The 19,428-nt window shown below is 42.7% G+C and overlaps 1 protein-coding gene across 1 annotated transcript in view; it reads left to right on the forward strand.

Moving 5' to 3' along the window:
• Positions 1 to 19,428, forward strand: part of LOC142295293 (gamma-aminobutyric acid receptor subunit rho-2-like) — a 182,286-nt gene that overhangs the window by 128,615 nt on the left and 34,243 nt on the right. The window contains exons 3-5 of the mRNA XM_075338407.1: positions 3,015 to 3,082; positions 4,897 to 5,120; positions 16,217 to 16,299. Coding sequence (XP_075194522.1) covers positions 3,015 to 3,082; positions 4,897 to 5,120; positions 16,217 to 16,299 — 375 coding nt within the window. The remainder of the gene's footprint in view (positions 1 to 3,014; positions 3,083 to 4,896; positions 5,121 to 16,216; positions 16,300 to 19,428) is intronic.

Raw genomic sequence — 19,428 nt, forward strand, 5'->3', positions numbered from 1 at the left:
AAATGAGGCTTCTTTCTCGGATGACAGCCAATCAGACCAATTTGATGCAGTGTGTGGTGTATGGTCTGAGCACTTACAGGCTGACCCCCAGACCCCTTTAACTTATGCAGCAATGCTGGCAGCACTCATATGTCTATTTTGAAAAGACAATCTTTGGATATGACGTTGAGCACGTGCACTCAACTTCTTTGGCCGACCTTGGCAGGACTGTTCTATGTGGAACCTCTCTTGTTTAATTTCTGTATGCTCTCGGCCACTGTGCTGCAGCTCAGTTTCAGGGTGTTCATAATCTTCTTACAGCCTACGCCATCTTCATGAAGAGCAACAATTCTTTTTTTCAGATCCGCAGAGAATTCTTTGCCATGAGGTTCCATGTTGAACTTCCAGTGACCAGTATGAGAGAGTGTGTGAGTGATAATACCAAATTTAACACCCCTGCATTCCATTAACACTAATGAGTCACATGAAACCAGGGAGGGAAAATGGCTCTTTTCTTGTTATGTGCTTAAGGACCTTCCAGCACAAATTGTATTAGGGTCTCCCTGTTCTGCATTACATAACCCCACTGTTGACTGGAAAACCCAAGACATAATTAAATGGAGCACATATTGTAAGGAACACTGTTTAGGAATTTGTATTTTGGCGGCTAGCTCTAGTCTTCCTCAGATTTCTGTGATTTCTGTAAACAGGTTTGGTGCTGTTTTTGGAAGAAAGCACATATATCCGTCATGGATCGTGTGAGGTTAATCCCCGTCCACTGCCGTGGGGTTTTTAACAGCTGATATGTGTGCTTGCAGCTTACGAGTGGAATCGCTTCCACCTGCAACTTTTAACCCCTTACATCTCTCTGCCAAAGTCTAGCAGCTAGATGTATATGTGCGCGGCCATTATTTTCACTTACCGCCGCCCCACCAGAAGTCACGTGCGTGATCATATGACTTTCGGTGGTTGCCATGGTAGCACAGGGTCATGTGATGATGCCTGTAGCTAACATGAGTCACTTTCTCTCAGTGCCGGCATGCTTCCGGCATTGAGAATAAACCAGCGTATCTGCAGTTCTCAGCTCTGTAGTTGAGATCTACAGATAGGGCAGAGTGATCGGATTGTTGATCCATATAGCCCCCTAGGGGGACTAGTAAAATTTTAAAAAAAGTAAAAAAAAATTAAAAAAAAAAACAAAAAAAAAAAAACCTAAAAGTTCAAATCACCCCCCTTTCACCCCATTGAAAATTAAAGGGTTAAAAAAAGAAAAAATATACACATATTTAGTATTGCCGCGTTCAGAAATGCCCGATCTATTAAAATATAAAATCAATTAATCTGATTGGTAAATGGCGTAGCGGAAAAAAAATTCCAAACGCCAAAATTACGTTTTTTGGTTGCCGCAAGTTTTGCGCAAAATGCAATAACAGGCGATCAAAACGTAGCATCTGCGCAAAAATAGTACCTTTAAAAATGTCAGCTTGAGACGCAAAAAATAAGACATCACTTTGCCATAGATCCCAAAAAATGACAACGCTACGGGTTTCGGAAAAAGGCGCAAAACGTCCGCCACTTTTATTGGACAAACTTGTGAATTATTTTTAACCCCTTAGATACAAGTAAACCTATACATGTTTGTTGTTTACAAACTCGCACCAACTTCAGGCATCACAACAATGCATCAGTTTTACCATATAGTGAACATGGTGAATAAAATATTCGAAAAACTATTGTGCGATCACACTTTTTTTTTGCAGTTTTTCCACACTTGAAATTTTTTTGCCGTTTTCCAGTACACTATATGGTAAAACTTATGTTTTCATTTAAAAGTACAACTCGTCCCGCAAAAAACAAGCCCTCATATGGCAAGACTGACGGAATAATAAAAAAGTTACGTCTCTCGGAAGAAGGGGAGCAAAAACACCAACGGAAAGCGCCCGGGGTGGAAGGGATAAAAAAAAACAATGGAAAAAACGGAAAGCGCCCGGGGGATGAAGGGGATAAAAAAACAACATTCTGGTCACATCCTTTAAATTTAATGTTTTGGCATTAAAACTTTCTATGTGAATAACAGTCTGAGTTTAGAAATTCTTCTCTACTGTTAGAGTTACAGATACATGGGTTCTAGTCAAGTAACTATTATCATATCATAGTTCTCAGCGTAAGTCATTATCTAATTGATTCTCTGTACTGGGTAACGGTGTAATAATACTGAGACATTTCCCTTCCCCACCTAATGTGGTTGATGCAAGGATAACATTCACAACGCATCAACATGTCTGTTCAGATCGCTAGTACCAACTTGCTTCAAGAGCTTTCCTATCTCTTTGTATTCCGGTGCAAACTAGCTGCGCGGAGCATACAGGAATGACATGCTTTACAGTAATAAGATAGACCATTAGAACAATTGTCTTTCTGCTTCAGTGATTCTGCTCAAAGAGGAAAATGACCTTAATATTTGTACCGATCATATTGTTGACTACACAAAAGTAAATAACATTGAGTCACAGATAGAAGAAGGGCAATGTAACAGTGAAGCTGGGAGATGTCATAAAAAGTACCCTCCAATTCCAGTACTAGGACATTTTGGCTCCTGCCATCCATCCCCTGCAGTAAATTGGCTGGCGTCTTTTGTAGCATTATTACCATCTATAGTATGAAGTAAACTGTGTCATACTGTCTATAAACCTGCATGGATGAATCAATATATGTATTTATAAGAAAAATCTGTGAGCTATAAAAGGAAATATGTTGCATTGTATAAATATAAGGCTTTAAAATTCATGGTTATCATGTTTTGATGCAAAGTTCATGATAATGTTAAAGGTATGCTATTATAAAGAGGGTGCATTTTAGTAAATATACCTACAAATATGAACTTTATTTCTATTCATTTTATGTATTTTTTTCTGCTTTGACTACTAGACTACTTAGATTCTATATCTCTCCTTGGGCTATAGTATTCTTAGTGCATTTTGACAGCTCATTGGCGGTTGTAGATTACAGGTTACATTACATTTTCTTGACGGCAGGTCCTGCAATCCCAGTTGGAGTCGATGTGCAAGTTGAGAGTTTGGACAGCATATCTGAAGTTGATATGGTAAGCTGTAATTGATTTTATTTTTAATAACGGATGTTACATGATATAATGAGATGTTACGTACAGTGCCTTAAAAATGTGTATTCTTTCCCAGTGAACCAGAGGCAAACAGTCAGGGCATGGAAATACATTTTGTTTTATTTGGGCAAAGTACATGAAAACATTTTTCCTGAAGATCTTATGGAAAAATGCTTGAGTTTACCATTGACTTCTATTATACTTGGCACATGAGTTGCACCCGTCCAGGTGTCGGATTGTTCATTACGAGTACCGAGTACCTGATCATGGAAATGGCCACTCATTACTACATGTAATACAAATAGATGGCAGTAGAGTTCATGCACTTAATATATTTAGCCAATCAGTGCATAGACTTAAAGGGAAGCAATCACCAGGTTTTCGTATATAACCTAAAGCCAGTGCTATACTGGCACTATCGGGCTGATTCTCTACATACCTCTACTCAAAATAATATGTGTTGCAAAGTGTGCACAGTACTAACATTCCAAACTGTACTATTGAAAAATGAGATTTTTGGCAAAAAAAGTAGTGGTCAGCTCGGATGTTTAGGTTTTGAAGTCCAAGAAAGTAAAGTTTATAAAATCACCAGTTTCTTGAGTGACAGCAGCTGAGGATCAGATAATAGCGGGGGGTGGGGAGGGTAATCAGAGTTAATCCCTACCCCTGTTAGAATTAGCATTACTATTATACAATACACCAACAAAGCTGATACCAGGAAACAACATTTTTCTGCTGGCTGAGGCCCTGCCCCCTCTGGTCAAATGGGTATGACCTCCCACAGGTCCTGCTAGTGAAAAAGTAAATAGATTTTATAATACTTATGCTAATTCTAACAGGTGGAGGGGATAACTATGAATACACCCCCCCCCCAGATATTATTTGATCCTCAGCTGCTGTCACTCAAAAAGCTGGTGATTTTATAAACTTTACTTTCTTGGATTTCAACACCTATACATCCAAGCTGACCACTAGAGATATGGAGAGAATCAGCCTGGTAGTGCCAGTACAGCACTGGCTTTAGGTTATATACGAAAATCCTGGTGATTGGTTCCCTTTAAGAAATATGAGGGTTTTTTTTTACCAGGAAAATGCCAGTGCAGATTTGTTCGATCTTCCAGCCTAACACATATGCTGCCACTCAGTAGTGTCTGTCGCAATTTTTTTTTTTTTACAGAGGCCCAAAAAAGATGATTGTATGTTTAGACCATTATCAGCTGATAGACTACTGTATTTTATCAGGGTCTGTAATGAATCTGTAGTCCTAACAAACCATATATTCAAATTTTACAATTTACAGTTTCCAAAAATGAGTAGATTGCTTTTCTTTACCCTGGTCCCCAGACCTAATCAGTGCTCTCTGGTCCTGGACCAGAGCTTCATGAATTTCCTAAGCTCCCACAGTGTTGTGTTTGATTTGCTAGCCTGGCATGAAGTCATCTGTACGTCATGCGGCACACAGGAGATGCCTAGCCAGCTTAGCAAATCATAAGCCAAGCCTTGTCTTCTTGAAGGTAAGAAATTCATGCAGCTCATGTCCATGTCCAGAGTGCACTGACCAGGACCGTGGACCAGGGTTGTGCAATGCAAGGCAATGGCTCATTTTTACTTTTTGCTCTTTAAATTTGCCACACAACTTAATAAAAGAATATGCAATACTGTATAGCACTTTGGACAATAGGGTTTCAAATCCTAGAGATTTCAAACAAAAGTTGTTTCTGTAGTCAAAGTCTGTTTAATGTTCTGCATCAATTTGTTGTTTTATTGTAACTTATTTTTCTCTCTTCACTGTATAGGACTTTACAATGACTCTGTACCTGAGACATTACTGGAAGGATGAACGCCTGTCATTCCCTAGTACCACGAATAAGAGCATGACCTTTGACAGTCGGCTAGTAAAGAAAATCTGGGTTCCTGATGTGTTTTTTGTGCATTCAAAGAGATCCTTCATTCATGATACAACTACAGATAACATAATGCTCCGAGTTTATCCTGATGGTCAAGTACTTTACAGCATGAGGTTAGTCCTTGCCACCAAGGGTGTTGCAATGCCGATACAATTGCAAGTGCGATCCTCAGCGGCGGACCTCGTGCCAGTGCTAGCACCGGGCCCCATAGCGGTCAAGTGGCCTGCCGTCATTGGCGGGGCGCCACTGGCTGAGGTCCTCAAGCCCCCTGAACACCTGTGCCCGGTCGCGATCACGACCCCTGCGAGCGCGATTGTTCCGCCCCAGGATGTCACAGTACCTAAACCATGTGTTGCCTGGTATTGTCTTGGTTTCACTGCTTCCTTTGCTATTGAGCATCTCTACATACTACTCCAGAAATAAATAGCAAGTAACTTGCTGTAATGAACTGTGCAAACATATTATGGCTCCATACAGTCTCTGATATATATGAAGCTCTAATACAGAATCTTTAACATGCGGTGAGAGTTTACGATACCTCTGCATGCTTCTGATTTCTAATGTGACTTACTATATTAGATGTCACAGTCAAAAGCAATTGATCCCCAGAATATCAGTTATTTAGTACAGAATGGAGACAAATTACTGGAATTTCTATGGCTCACTCCTACAGAGACATACAGAATATATGTATGTCTATATGGCCTAAAGAGGTTCTCCTGTTTAAAGAAACCTCAGTCCCTCGTCTATGGTGTGTATAGAAAAAAAAAATGAAGACCTTGGCTGTGCTCATCCTACCAAGGTCCAGTGCTGAGTCTCCGCCTCTTCAGGCTCAGTTCTGGACCTGGGGAGGGTGAGCAAAGAACAGTTTGTTTTTCGGTACATAGAGAAATATGAATACAATAATTACATGATTTCTATTGTAATGTATTAGATATACAGTATATTGCTATAGATGTAGAAAAAAATGTACCAGAATGATAAATTCACTTTAAGTAGTTTGCACAAATTCAGAAAGACATTTCTGCTTTCTAAATTGTCCAAGCAGTAGTCGGCACTCACGTCTTCATAAAAAAACTGTAGACATGCACGATGGCACAGAAAAAATAACTAGAGGGAAACACATACAGTAAAAGGCAATGCTTTTCTGACCTACATGGTCCTTTGTCTAAAGCGGGCTTTACACGCTACGATTTCGCTACAACGATCTCTTTGGGGTCACGGATTTTGTGACGCACATCCGGCCGCTGTAGCGATGTTGTAGCGTGTGACTCCTAGGAGCGATTTTGGATCGTTGCAAAAACGTCCAAAATCGCTCCTCGTTGACATGGGGGTCCGCTGCCAGTTATCGCTGCTGTCGCTGGGGCGAAGTTGATCCTCGACCCTGCGGCAGCACACATCGCTACGTGTGACGCCGCAGGAACGAGCATCATCTCCTTACCTGCCTCCGGCCACAATGCGGAAGGAAGGAGATGGCCGGGATGTTACGTCCCGCTCATCTCCGCCCCTCCGCTTACATTGGGCGGCCGCTTAGTGACGTCACTGTGACGCAAAACGGACCGCCCCCTTAGAAAGGAGGCGGTTCACCAGTCACAGCGACATCGAAGGACAGGTAAGTATGTGTGACGGGGGTGCGCGATTTTGTGCGCGACAGGCAGCGATATACCCGTCGCGCACAAACGATGGGGGCGGGTGTCATGCTAGCGATATCGGGCCGGATATCGCAGCATGTAAAGCCACCCTTAGCCTAAATGAGTATGAACAAATGGCAGAGGATAAGCAAACACAGCTTAATTAAAACAATGAAAAGGTGAGTATGAATAAGAAACAGTACATTAGAAAAGAAAGAAAAAGGAAATTATATATACCAAAAATATATAGTATAAAATATATGTTTAAAGCACCACGCCAGTAGTTTTTTTTTATTGCACCACTGAAGTGGTGCTTTAAATCTAAGTCCTCTGACCTCTGTATTATAATCACCTTCCAGTTGCTTCACCCTCTATTTCTGCCACTTTAGTTGATCTCCAGCGATTTGTGACCTGCCAGGAGCTACAGTGTTTATTCGAGCGCGCTCTCAAAGACTTGCATTAGGAACTTGTGATGTAACTTCTGACTTCTGGCCAGTTAGAAGTTAGAGTCACAAGATGGCGCCTTGGGACTGGAGCGGCATTGGTAAGAGATGAAGATGCCGAAAGGTGAATGAATATATGACAGAAGGCAGTAGACTTTAATCCTGCTGTAGATCTCTGTCAGCGGAATTTAACAAGCATCGGCGGTGAGCGTCTCATTCCTTGCTCCCATCGGTAGCCCTGTTACATGATCATGGAGCACTGATGGGTTGTTATTACAGCCAGGGGTCAGCAGGGGCTCACCACTGCCCATGACTATGGTCCCCTGCCACACCCCACAATGGGACAGGGGGGGGTTACATTTAAAGCACCACTGCAGCACTGAAAATACAAAAACGCTGGAATGGCGCTTTCCCAATCTCCACCCCGGGCAGATATATTAACCTTTATTGGATATATAATTTCCTTTTTCCCATGTATTTTTTCTTTTTCATACTCATTTCTTTGTTGTTTTATTAAGCTATGTCTGCATATCCTCTGCTATTTGTTCATACTCATTCAGGCTTGGACATGAGTCAGAAATGCCAGAAAGGTCAGACATGTAGGTTAGAAAAGCATCGCCTGGGGTTATACGTGTTTCCCTCTTGTCATTTGTTGGTTTTTTTTTTGTGCTGTTGTATCTACCATCACTGCTTTTGTATTCTTTTCTAATAAAGAGTTTTTTTATGAAGATAAGAGTACCGGCTTCTGCTTGGGCAATTTATGCCATTGGAGCATTCCTGGCATGCATTGGGCAGGTGAGGTGATTGCTCTTTTTCTTCATTTCTGCTATCATGTTTTTCTAGTCCTGAACCTTAAAACTTTAATCAAGTGATGACAGTAACGCAAATGTCAAAGTTCAAAAGGTATTTATGGCATTCTGAGAGATCATACTATATAGAAATTTGCCCATTGAGTGCATAAATTTGTATGCTCAGACCCAGCTACCTTCTGTGATGAGTTATCAAGATGGTGCATTGTGAGTAAGGATAACCTTGGCTATATATACAGGGACAGTGTATTCAGAGTCCTTTAAATTTTTCACTCTTAGTTTCATTGCAGCCATTTGGAAAATTCAAAAAAGTTCCTTTTTTTCTCATTAATGTACAATCTGCACCCCATATTGACAGAAAAAAAACAAGAAATGTAGAAATGTTTGCAAATTTATTAAACAAGAAAAACTGAAATATCACATGGTCATAAGTATTCAGACTCTTTGCTCAGACACTCATACTTGAGTCACATGCTGTCCATTTCCGTGGGATCCTCCTTGAGATGGTTCTACTCCTTCATTGGTGTCCAGCGGTGCTTAATTAAAGTAATAGGACTTGATTTGGAAAGGCTCACACCTGTCTATATAAGACCTCACAGCTCACAGTGCATGTCGAAACAAATGGGAATCATGAAATCAAAGGAACTGCCCAAGTAGCTCAGAGAAAGAATTGTGGCAAGGCACAGATCTGTCCAAGGTTACAAAAGAATTTCTGCAGTACTCAAGGTTTCTAAGAGCACAGTGGCCTCCATAATCCTTAAACAGAAAAAGTTTGGGACCAGCAGAACTCCTCCTTGACCTTGCCGTCCAGCCAAACTGAGCAATCGTGGGAGAAGAGCCTTGGTGAGAGAGGTAAAGAAAAACCCCAAGATCACTGTGGTTGAGCTCCAAAGACGCAGTAGGGAGTTGGAAGAAAATTCCACAAAGTCAACTATCACTGCAGTCTTCCACTGTGTGCAGAATTATTAGGCAAGTTGTATTTTAGAGGATTTTTTTTATTATTGATCAACAACTATGTTCTCAATCAACCCAAAAGACTCATAAATATCAAAGCTTAATATTTTTGGAAGTTGGAGTGTTTTTTTTTTTAGATTTGGCTATCTTAGGAGGATATCTGTTTGTGCAGGTAACTATTACTGTGCAGAATTATTTGGTAACTTAATAAAAAACAAATATATTTCCATCTCACTTGTTTATTTTCACCAGGTAAACCAATATAACTGCACAAAATTTAGAAATAAACATTTCTGACATGCAAAAACAAAACCCCAAAAAATTAGTGACCAATATAGCCAGCTTTCTTTATGATGTCACTCAACAGCCTACCATCCATAGATTCTGTCAGTTGCTTGATCTGTTTATGATCAACATTGCATGCAGCAGCCACCACAGCCTCCCAGACACTGTTCAGAAAGGTGTACTGTTTTCCCTCCCTGTAGATCTCACATTTTATGAGGGACCACAGGTTCTCTTTGGGTTTCAGATCAGGTGAACAAGTGGGCCATGTCATTATTTTTTCATCTTTTAGACCTTTACTGGCCAGCCACGCTGTGGAGTAGTTGGATGCATGTGATGGAGCATTGTCCTGCATGAAAATCATGTTTTTCTTCAACGATACCGACTTCTTCCTGTACCACTGCTTGAAGGAGTTATCTTGCAGAAACTGGCAGTAGGTCTGGGAGATGAGCTTCACTCCATCTTCAACCCGAAAAGGTCCCACAAGTTCATCTTTGATGATACCAGCCCATACCAGTACCCCTCCTCCACCTTGCTGGCATCTGAGTCGGAGTGGAACTCTCTGCCCTTTACTGATCCAGTCTTTGGCCCATCCATCTGGCCCATCAAGAGTCACTCTCATTTCATCAGTCCATAAAACCCTTGAAAAATCAGTCTTAAGATACAGTTAGGTCCAGAAATATTTGGACAGTGACACAATTTTCGCGAGTTGGACTCTGCATGCCACCACATTGGATTTGAAATGAAACCTCTACAACAGAATTCAAGTGCAGATTGTAACGTTTAATTTGAAGGTTTGAACAAAAATATCTGATAGAAATTGTAGGAATTGTACACATTTCTTTACAAACACTCCACATTTTAGGAGGTCAAAAGTAATTGGACAAATAAACCAAACCCAAACAAAATATTTTTATTTTCAATATTTTGTTGCGAATCCTTTGGAGGCAATCACTGCCTTAAGTCTGTAACCCATGGACATCACCAAACGCTGGGTTTCCTCCTTCTTAATGCTTTGCCAGGCCTTTACAGCCGCAGCCTTCAGGTCTTGCTTGTTTGTGGGTCTTTCCGTCTTAAGTCTGGATTTGAGCAAGTGAAATGCATGCTCAATTGGGTTAAGATCTGGTGATTGACCCGGCCATTGCAGAATGTTCCACTTTTTTGCACTCATGAACTCCTGGGTAGCTTTGGCTGTATGCTTGGGGTCATTGTCCATCTGTACTATGAAGCGCCGTCCGATCAACTTTGCGGCATTTGGCTGAATCTGGGCTGAAAGTATATCCCTGTACACTTCAGAATTCATCCGGCTACTCTTGTCTGCTGTTATGTTATCAATAAACACAAGTGACCCAGTGCCATTGAAAGCCATGCATGCCCATGCCATCACGTTGCCTCCACCATGTTTTACAGAGGATGTGGTGTGCCTTGGATCATGTGCCATTCCCTTTCTTCTCCAAACTTTTTTCTTCCCATCATTCTGGTACAGGTTGATCTTTGTCTCATCTGTCCATAGAATACTTTTCCAGAACTGAGCTGGCTTCATGAGGTGTTTTTCAGCAAATTTAACTCTGGCCTGTCTATTTTTGGAATTGATGAATGGTTTGCATCTAGATGTGAACCCTTTGTATTTACTTTCATGGAGTCTTCTCTTTACTGTTGACTTAGAGACAGATACACCTACTTCAGTGAGAGTGTTCTGGACTTCAGTTGATGTTGTGAACGGGTTCTTCTTCACCAAAGAAAGTATGCGGCGATCATCCACCACTGTTGTCATCCGTGGACGCCCAGGCCTTTTTGAGTTCCCAAGCTCCTTTTTTCTCAGAATGTACCCGACTGTTGATTTTGCTACTCCAAGCATGTCTGCTATCTCTCTGATGGATTTTTTCTTTTTTTTCAGCCTCAGGATGTTCTGCTTCACCTCAATTGAGAGTTCCTTAGACCGCATGTTGTCTGGTCACAGCAACAGCTTCCAAATGCAAAACCACACACCTGTAATCAACCCCAGACCTTTTAACTACTTCATTGATTACAGGTTAACGAGGGAGACAACTTCAGAGTTAATTGCAGCCCTTAGAGTCCCTTGTCCAATTACTTTTGGTCCCTTGAAAAAGAGGAGGCTATGCATTACAGAGCTATGATTCCTAAACCCTTTCTCCGATTTGGATGTGAAAACTCTCATATTGCAGCTGGGAGTGTGCACTTTCAGCCCATATTATATATATAATTGTATTTCTGAACATGTTTTTGTAAACAGCTAAAATAACAAAACTTGTGTCACTGTCCAAATATTTCTGGCCCTGACTGTATTTCTTGGCCCAGTCTTGACATTTTATCTTGTTACTTCTTCAGAGGTGGTCATTTTTCAGCCTTCCTTACCTTGGCCATGTCCCTGAGTATGGCACACCTTGTGCTTTTTGATACTCCAGTAACGTTGCAGCTCTGAAATATGGCCAAACTGGTGGCAAATGGCATCTTGGCAGCTTCACGCTTGATTTTCCTCAATTCATGGGCAGTTATTTTGCGCCTTTTTTGCCCAACACGCTTCTTGTGACCCTGTTGGCTATTTGCTTTGAAACGCTTGATTGTTCGGTGATAACGCTTCAAAAGTTTGGCAATTTCAAGACTGCTGCATCCGTCTGCAAGACATCTCACAATTTTGGACTTTTCAGAACCCGTCAAATCTCTCTTCTGACCCATTTTGCCAAAGGAAAGGAAGTTGCGTAATAATTAAGCACACCTTATATAGGGTGTTGATATCATTATACCACACCCCTCTTCATTACTTAGATGCACATCACCTGATTTACTTAATTGGTAGTTGGCTCTGAAGCCTATACAGCTTGAGTAGGACAACATGTATAAAAATTATCATGTGATCAAAATACTCATTTGCCTAATAATTCTGCACACAGTGTATGTGTGTCACCCCAGGGACATCGATCCAACTTCAGGGACAACACAGGACCTTCTTCTGTATATATGGCAACAGGTATGTTAGTTTTTATTATCGTGACGCTACTCACGGCTTGTGGTCAGGGATATGGGTGACTGCCACTACAGGTTTAACGAGCGTCTGGGGCTGATGGGGTCTGCAGTTGGATGGTGTGGCCTCCCGTGAGTGAGGCTGGCCCCAGGGGCTCAGGTGTGTAAGGTAGCGGGTCAGGAATAACTCAGGCTCAGTCCAAAAGTCTTTCAACTGCTTTTTACTCACTTTTAGGTGTTATTATGAGGTAACCTGGGCGATGCTTTAATAAACCAGGTGAGAACCAGGAGCTCCTTCAGGCCGGTTTGAGGGTAACCATTAAATCGCCTTCCTAGCACTCTTTGTTTCATATAACCCGTGACTTGAAGTACTGTGGGGTCTATCCAGGGAAGTTGCTACTGCCTTTTCTCCCCTTTTTGGACCATTTGCCGGCAGCGTGGACCAGGTGAGATGGCTCTGTCTCCTTATGTGTCCCTGCGTTGCTGCTGAGGCTCGGACTCTGTGTGGTTGGTGAGGTACTTGTAGTTCCCCTCACCGGCAGGTTTAGCAGATAGTTAAACTTGAGTCTACTCTAAGGACCTGTACCCCGTACGTGCCTAGTCACCAGAGGTCCCCATACTTGACTGACTCCCTCTCTCTGTCTTTCTGACTGATTGACTGGTAACCGTTCTCCCCCGCTAGCGGCTGCTCCACGTGCAGAGTCTGACTAGTGTGAACACGCGTCTGCGTCTCCTAGCAACTGCCGCTCACCACTAGCAAACTGCCTTGCTGCACTCCTTTTCCGACAGCCTCTACACTTTAGCTCCCAGCCCTTCTGCTTCACCTCTAGAAAAGAATTGAAGGCTAGCCCCCCTCTGGACACCACCCAAGGGTCCCCTCTAAAGGTGTGGGAGACCTTGTTGCTATGTGTCTGTGCGTACAGACCTCATTCCGGCCTTTAAGATTACCTGGAAGTACTGTCCCAGCATGGGTGCAGTACTCAGTGGTGCCTGACCGGGTCAGGGGCGCCACATATGGCAGAGTGGCCTGACGGAAGCCTCTCCTTAGTGCAAGACATATGAAAGCCCACATAGAGTTTGCAAAAAAACACATGAAGGACTCCCAAACTATGAGAAATAAGATTCTCTGGTCTGATGAGATGAAGATAGAACTTTTTGGTGATAATTCTAAGTGGTATGTGTGGAGAAAACCAGGCACTGGTCATCACCTGCCCAATACAATCCAACCAGTGAAACATGGTGGTGGCAGCATCATGCTATGTGGGTTTTTTTCAGCTGCAGGGACAGGACGACTGGTTGCAATTGAAGGAAAAATGAATACGGCCAAATTCAAAAATTATCCTGGAAGAAAACCTTTTCCAGAGTGCTCTGAACCTCAGACTGGGCCAAAGGTTCACCTTCCAACAAGACAATGACCCTAAGCACACAGCTAAAATAAGAAAGGAGTGACTTCAGAACAACTGTGACCATTCTTGACTGGCCCAGCCAGAGCCCTGACCTAAACCCAATTGAGCATCTCTGGAGAGATCTGAAAATGGCTGTCCACCAACGTTCACCATCCAACCTGACAGAACTGAAGAGGATCTGCAAGGAAGAATGGCAGAGGATCTCCAAATCCAGATATGAAAAAATTGTTGAATCATTCTCAAGAAGACTCATGCCTGTACTAGCTCAAAATGGTGCTTCTACTCAATACTGAGCAAAGGGTCTGAATACTTATGACCATGTGATATTTCAGTTTTTCTTGTTTAATACATTTTCAAAAATTTCTACATTTCTGTTGTTTTTTTTCTGTCAAGATGGGGTGCAGAGTATACATTAATGAGAAAAAAATGAGCTTGTTTGAATTTACCAAATGGCTGCAATGAAACAAAGAGTGAAAAATGTAAAGGGGTCTGAATACTTTCTGTACCCAATGTATATATGCATTTACACCAATTATTGCAATATACTGTATGGTACTACTTACTTTTCATCTATACAAAAAAGACATTATGGTAGTTCCATGGTAGTATTTATCTCGATCATTAGAATGAAAAATGCCAATCGTGTAACAGAAGGCATCCAATAGAATAAAAATGTATTTAAACACAATTATTTTTCACATAATCATGGCATGGACAAGATTATTGAATATTCTACTTTTTGCATATTGAGGTTTGAAGGCACAATACTTTCTTGGACTATATCTATTATAATGGAATATTACATTCTGTTTATAGCTGGACCACCCATCAACAATAGACACCCTGATTTTTGGACACTGTCTTTTAGTTAACTGTATACACTGGATACAAAGGCCAAATATGTAAATTAAAGCTTAGTTGCCCAACATCTTGGTTGTCAAAGCTTTTTCCAGGTTAGACATTAAATAAGAATGTTTATCTTTATCTTGCATTGTTGGCCAGCTCGGCACCTAAAAATTATAAAAGGTCTCCGTAGTTTCGTGAACACTGACTCATTGCATGATTGAGCATAGCCAAGTCATCCTTTATGGGGTTAATTTCAGAGAAATGACTGGCGTATAGAATCTTCTAATGTGTCTTTGGTTTGCCATTCTTAAGCCTATTTAGCAGTATGATAAGGAGCTCCATTTTCCATGAACAGGGTAAATGTTTTACTCTGCAGCTCACCTAAAAATATTGGAGGCCTTGTGGAAAGCAAGTGCTGGGACAACTACATTTTAACATTCACATTTGGCATTTTTGTCAAGAGGGTGCTGAAAAATAAAAGTGAATTTGCTAAAAGTCTAGTTACTTGTGGGTTGTCTTTGTAATCTTAACAAAATGAATATTGATTGTGCAAATATAATGTATTTAAGAGGACCTGTCACTGGAGTTTTTAAACTTATCCCTAGTAACCCCTCCAATTGGCCCTGCTCAACTGATTCCAAAACAGTTTTTATTTTTCTTCTGTGGTGCTCTGTTCCAATGTTAGGGCATGTGTGCACTAGAAACTGACTTTTTCTTAAGGAAAAACCGGACCCTCTGAAAGAATCCCGCACCTGCGGTAAAAAAACGCGACGAAATCCGCATGCGGCTTTGCCGAGGTTTGGTGCGGTTTTGGTACGGATTTGGTGCAGAATTTCTGCGTTTTTTCCGCAGGTTGACCCTACGGGTTTTTACCAGTAATTAATGGCAAAACCGCGGGAACCTGCAGAAAAGAAGTGACATGCACATTAATTCCGCAGCGGAAATTCTGCGGATAAATCCACAGGTATAAAAAAAACACAGTGTGTGCACAGCATTTTTTTTATACCCATAGGTTTTGCTGGGGAATGACTGCAGAAATGTTTGACACATTTTCTGCAGCAAATCCGCGGTAAAATCCGCAGCGTGCGCACATAGCCTTACATCTCCTGGTAGTAAAGATGCAAATTTTCAATTCAACCAAATGGGGTGGGGGGGGGGGTGTATCACAAAACTTTTTTTTTCTATGGGCATGTCTGTGTTTTGATTGGCCAGAGGAGAAAAAGCAAACGCCCACAGAAAAATGTTGTGCCTTAGGCTATGTGCGCACGTTGCGTAATTGCATGCAGTTACGCTGCAATCTGTACTGCAGCGTAACTGCATGCGTCCTGCGTCCCCAGCACAATCTATGCAAATTGTGCAGGAGACGTGCGCACGTGGCGTATTAGAGCGCAGCACTTCGGCTGTCACTTCTTTCGTGCGCTCTGCATGCAGTCCCTGCTCTGTCTATGGGAGGGGCTGGGAGGGGCTACATGCAGAGCGCATGAAATCGGCTTTTGTTTCTGCAGCGATTTGAAGCGCACATGTGCTGTTCAAATCGCTGCAGAAATTTCTGCACGAACAGAACGCAACGTGCGCACATAGCCTTACACCTAGTTGATTGAAGGGAAAATTTACACCATTATTACTGTGAGGCATAACTTTGTATTTGAGAGGCACAGAAAAAAAAGACCTGTTCCAGAATCAGTGGAGGAGCGCCATTGGGGGAAGGTGCGCAGTTTAAATTAAAAAATCAGGTGAAAAATTCTCATTAACAAATGAATAATCATACAGAATATTTGAAAGTTCCTTCTATGAAATTAATATAACTATTCCTTTTTTTTTTTAATTAATGTTATTTCTTGATCACTCCTGTTCAGAATCACCGTGACTGCAATGTGCAACATGGATTTCAGTCGTTTCCCTCTGGATACTCAAACTTGTTCTTTGGAGCTTGAGAGCTGTGAGTAATCCAGGGCAATGGATTGTTATCCTGGAAATTCTTCTATTTCTTGTCTTTTATTGGTAATATAAAGGAAATCAGGATGGGTCCTAATAAGGGTGGCTTTACATGCTGCGATATCCTGCCCGATATCGCTAGCATGAGACCCGCCCCCATCGTTTGTGCGTGACGGGCATATCGCTGTCCGGTGCGCACAAAATCGCGCACCACCGTCACACGTACTTACATGGCCTTCGACGTCACTGTGACCGGCGAACCGCCTCCTTTCTAAGGGGGCGGTCCGTTTGGCGTCAAGGCAACGTCACTAAGCGGCCGCCCAATGATAGCGGAGGGGCGGAGATGAGTGGGACGTAACATCCCGCCCACCTCCTTCCTTCCGCATTGTGTCCGGAGGCAGGTAAAGAGATGATCCTCGTTCCTGCGGCGTCACACGTAGCGATGTGCGCTGCCGCAGGGACGAGGATCAACTTCGCCTCAGCGACAGCAGTGATAATTGGGAGCGTACCCCCATGTCAACGAGGAGCGATTTTGGACGTTTTTGCAACGATCCAAAATCGCTCCTAGGAGTCACACGCTACGACATCGCTACAGCGGCCGGATGTGCGTCACAAAATCCGTGACCCCAACGAGATCGCTGTAGCGAAATCGTAGCGTGTAAAGCCCGCTTTACACTAAACCAATACAATTACACCTACTACACAAAAATGTTTAATAACGAAAGTTAGTTCTGACACTTGGGGCGGCTTTGCACGTTGCAACATCGCACGTACGACGTCGGTGGGGTCAAATCGAAAGTGACGCACATCCGGCGTCACTTTCGACATCGTAGTGTGCAAATCCTAGATGATACGATTAACGAGCGCAAAAGCGTCGTTATCGTATCATCGGTGCAGGCTCCGACTTTTTCATAATTACGCTGCCGCGACAGGTCCGATGTTGTTCCTCGTTCCTGCGGCAGCACACATCGCTGTGTATGAAGCCGCAGGAGCGAGGAACATCACCTTACCTGCCTCCACCGGCAATGCGGAAGGAAGGAGGTGGGCGGGATGTTTACATCCTGCTCATCACCGCCCCTCCGCTCCTATTGGCCGCCTACCATGTGACGTGACTATGACGCTGCACGACCCGCCCCCTTAGGAAGGAGGCGGTTTGCCGGCCAGAGCGACGGTCGCAGGGCAGGTGAGTGCATGTGAAGCTGGCATAGCGATAATGTTCACTACGCCAGCTATCACAAGATATCATACCTGCGACGGGGGCGGGGAATATCGCGTGCGACATCGCAGCATCGGCTTGCGATGTCGCAACGTGCAAAGCCCGCCTTGGCACTCCAATTCTAGAAATAATGATTCATTGAAAATCCAGACTATATAAAGCACCGACGTTTTGGTCTGGAATGGACCTTCATCAGTGCGCACTGTTCAAGTCTGATAATGCTTCCGGGAATGCAGACGCTGTGTAGCAATCACTGTGTCCATCGCTGTAATAACAGCACTCTATGCTGTACTGTATAGTCTGGATTTTCAAGAAATCATTATTTCTACAATTGGAGTGCCAAGTGTCAATATTAACTATTCATGGGATTGAATCCTTCTAGAGCACCTTCTACAGAAGTGCCGTACTTATCCACAAAAGCTGTCCATACATTACAGGGATTGTCCAGGCTTGAGGTGCAAATCTGCAGTCACTATGGGTCTGCAGACTCGTAAATTCTTACAGGGCGCCGTTAGGATTTTCTGGTGTCAGCGCTGGGAGCAGATGGGCAAGTATGTGAATTACATACATACGGTCACATGTCAACTAGACATACACAGTCTCGCTTAATACAAATGAATTGAGTGATGCCAGTTACGCCTGGTCTAAATGGGGCCAAAAGTACAGAAAGTATGCAAATTGCATACTTTCAGTCACATGACCACCCACTCTTGGCACCAGAGAGTCCTAACATTTTGCACACTGCACAATGTGAGGATTCATAAGTCAACAGTCACATTGAGTGACACATGGAGTTACTGCATACTTGTTCCCCAAGGCCGGACAACCCCTTTAATATTTCGGCCAAGAACGGACTCAACGATAATGGTCTTAAAAATAACTGCTCTCTATTTACATGTGTGCAGTTATAACTTAGAAGTGTCGTTCATTGTGTACTACATAGCCCATTATTCTAAATGCTGCAGGTAAAATAAAGAGTTATTAGCAATAGCGGTTCATGCATTGCTAATAACTGGATGACTCCTTTAAGATAAAGCCTAAAAGCAAATATCCACACTTGAATAACATTGTGTTCTTAATATTTAGAAATAACATTGTGTTCTTAATATTTATATAAAATAAATAAATCCATCTTCCAAATCCCCGAAACAGCCAATAATGGAAACTTAGTAGTTACTTTATACAGATCTAAAATGAAAACAATACCTTCATAGTACAGTGAAACCTCCACAAAAGACCCCATTTTTTTTTATTTTTTTTTTAAAAAAGACCACTGCAGAACAGATTATTAGTTCCATCAGATATCATTCCTACTGGTCATCTTCTTTGAGAAAAATACCACTTTAGGCCCGTTTCACATGTCAGTGAAAATCACAGAGGTTCTTCAATGACGTGTAAAACACGCACATGTCCCTCCATGTGCCGTTATTCACGGCACACGTGGGTTGTCTATGTGCAATCAAGGCTCCGTTCTCCGTGGTCCGTGATTGCACATAGAGATTAACTCACCTGTGCCCGCTCCCGCTCTCCATGGTGCTGAACGCTCCCGCGGTGCAGCATCCGGCCGGCGCTGACCCCCGCAGCAGCTGCTTCCGGGTTGGCTGTGTCGTGCATTCATGAATATGCACGACAGTAATGAGCCAGCTCAGAAGCAGCAGGCAGAATAGGCTGCAGAGAGCGTCGCTGGAGCCGGGTGAGTAAAATTGATTTTTATTTTATATGCACGTTTTTTTCTGGCACGTGTTTCACGGATCACACCACTGCGTGGTCTGTGAGACATTAGTGATGCCAGAAAAAAATGGACATGTCTCCGTGCGGCAATCACGGACACGCGGGTACGCCGCACGGAGACCAGGTCAGTGAAAAATCACTGATGTGTGTGCGATCCCATTGATTATAATGGGTCTGCGTACGTCA

The sequence above is a fragment of the Anomaloglossus baeobatrachus genome, chromosome 3 (genome assembly GCF_048569485.1).
Source record: "Anomaloglossus baeobatrachus isolate aAnoBae1 chromosome 3, aAnoBae1.hap1, whole genome shotgun sequence".
In the NCBI taxonomy this organism is placed as follows: domain Eukaryota; kingdom Metazoa; phylum Chordata; class Amphibia; order Anura; family Aromobatidae; genus Anomaloglossus; species Anomaloglossus baeobatrachus.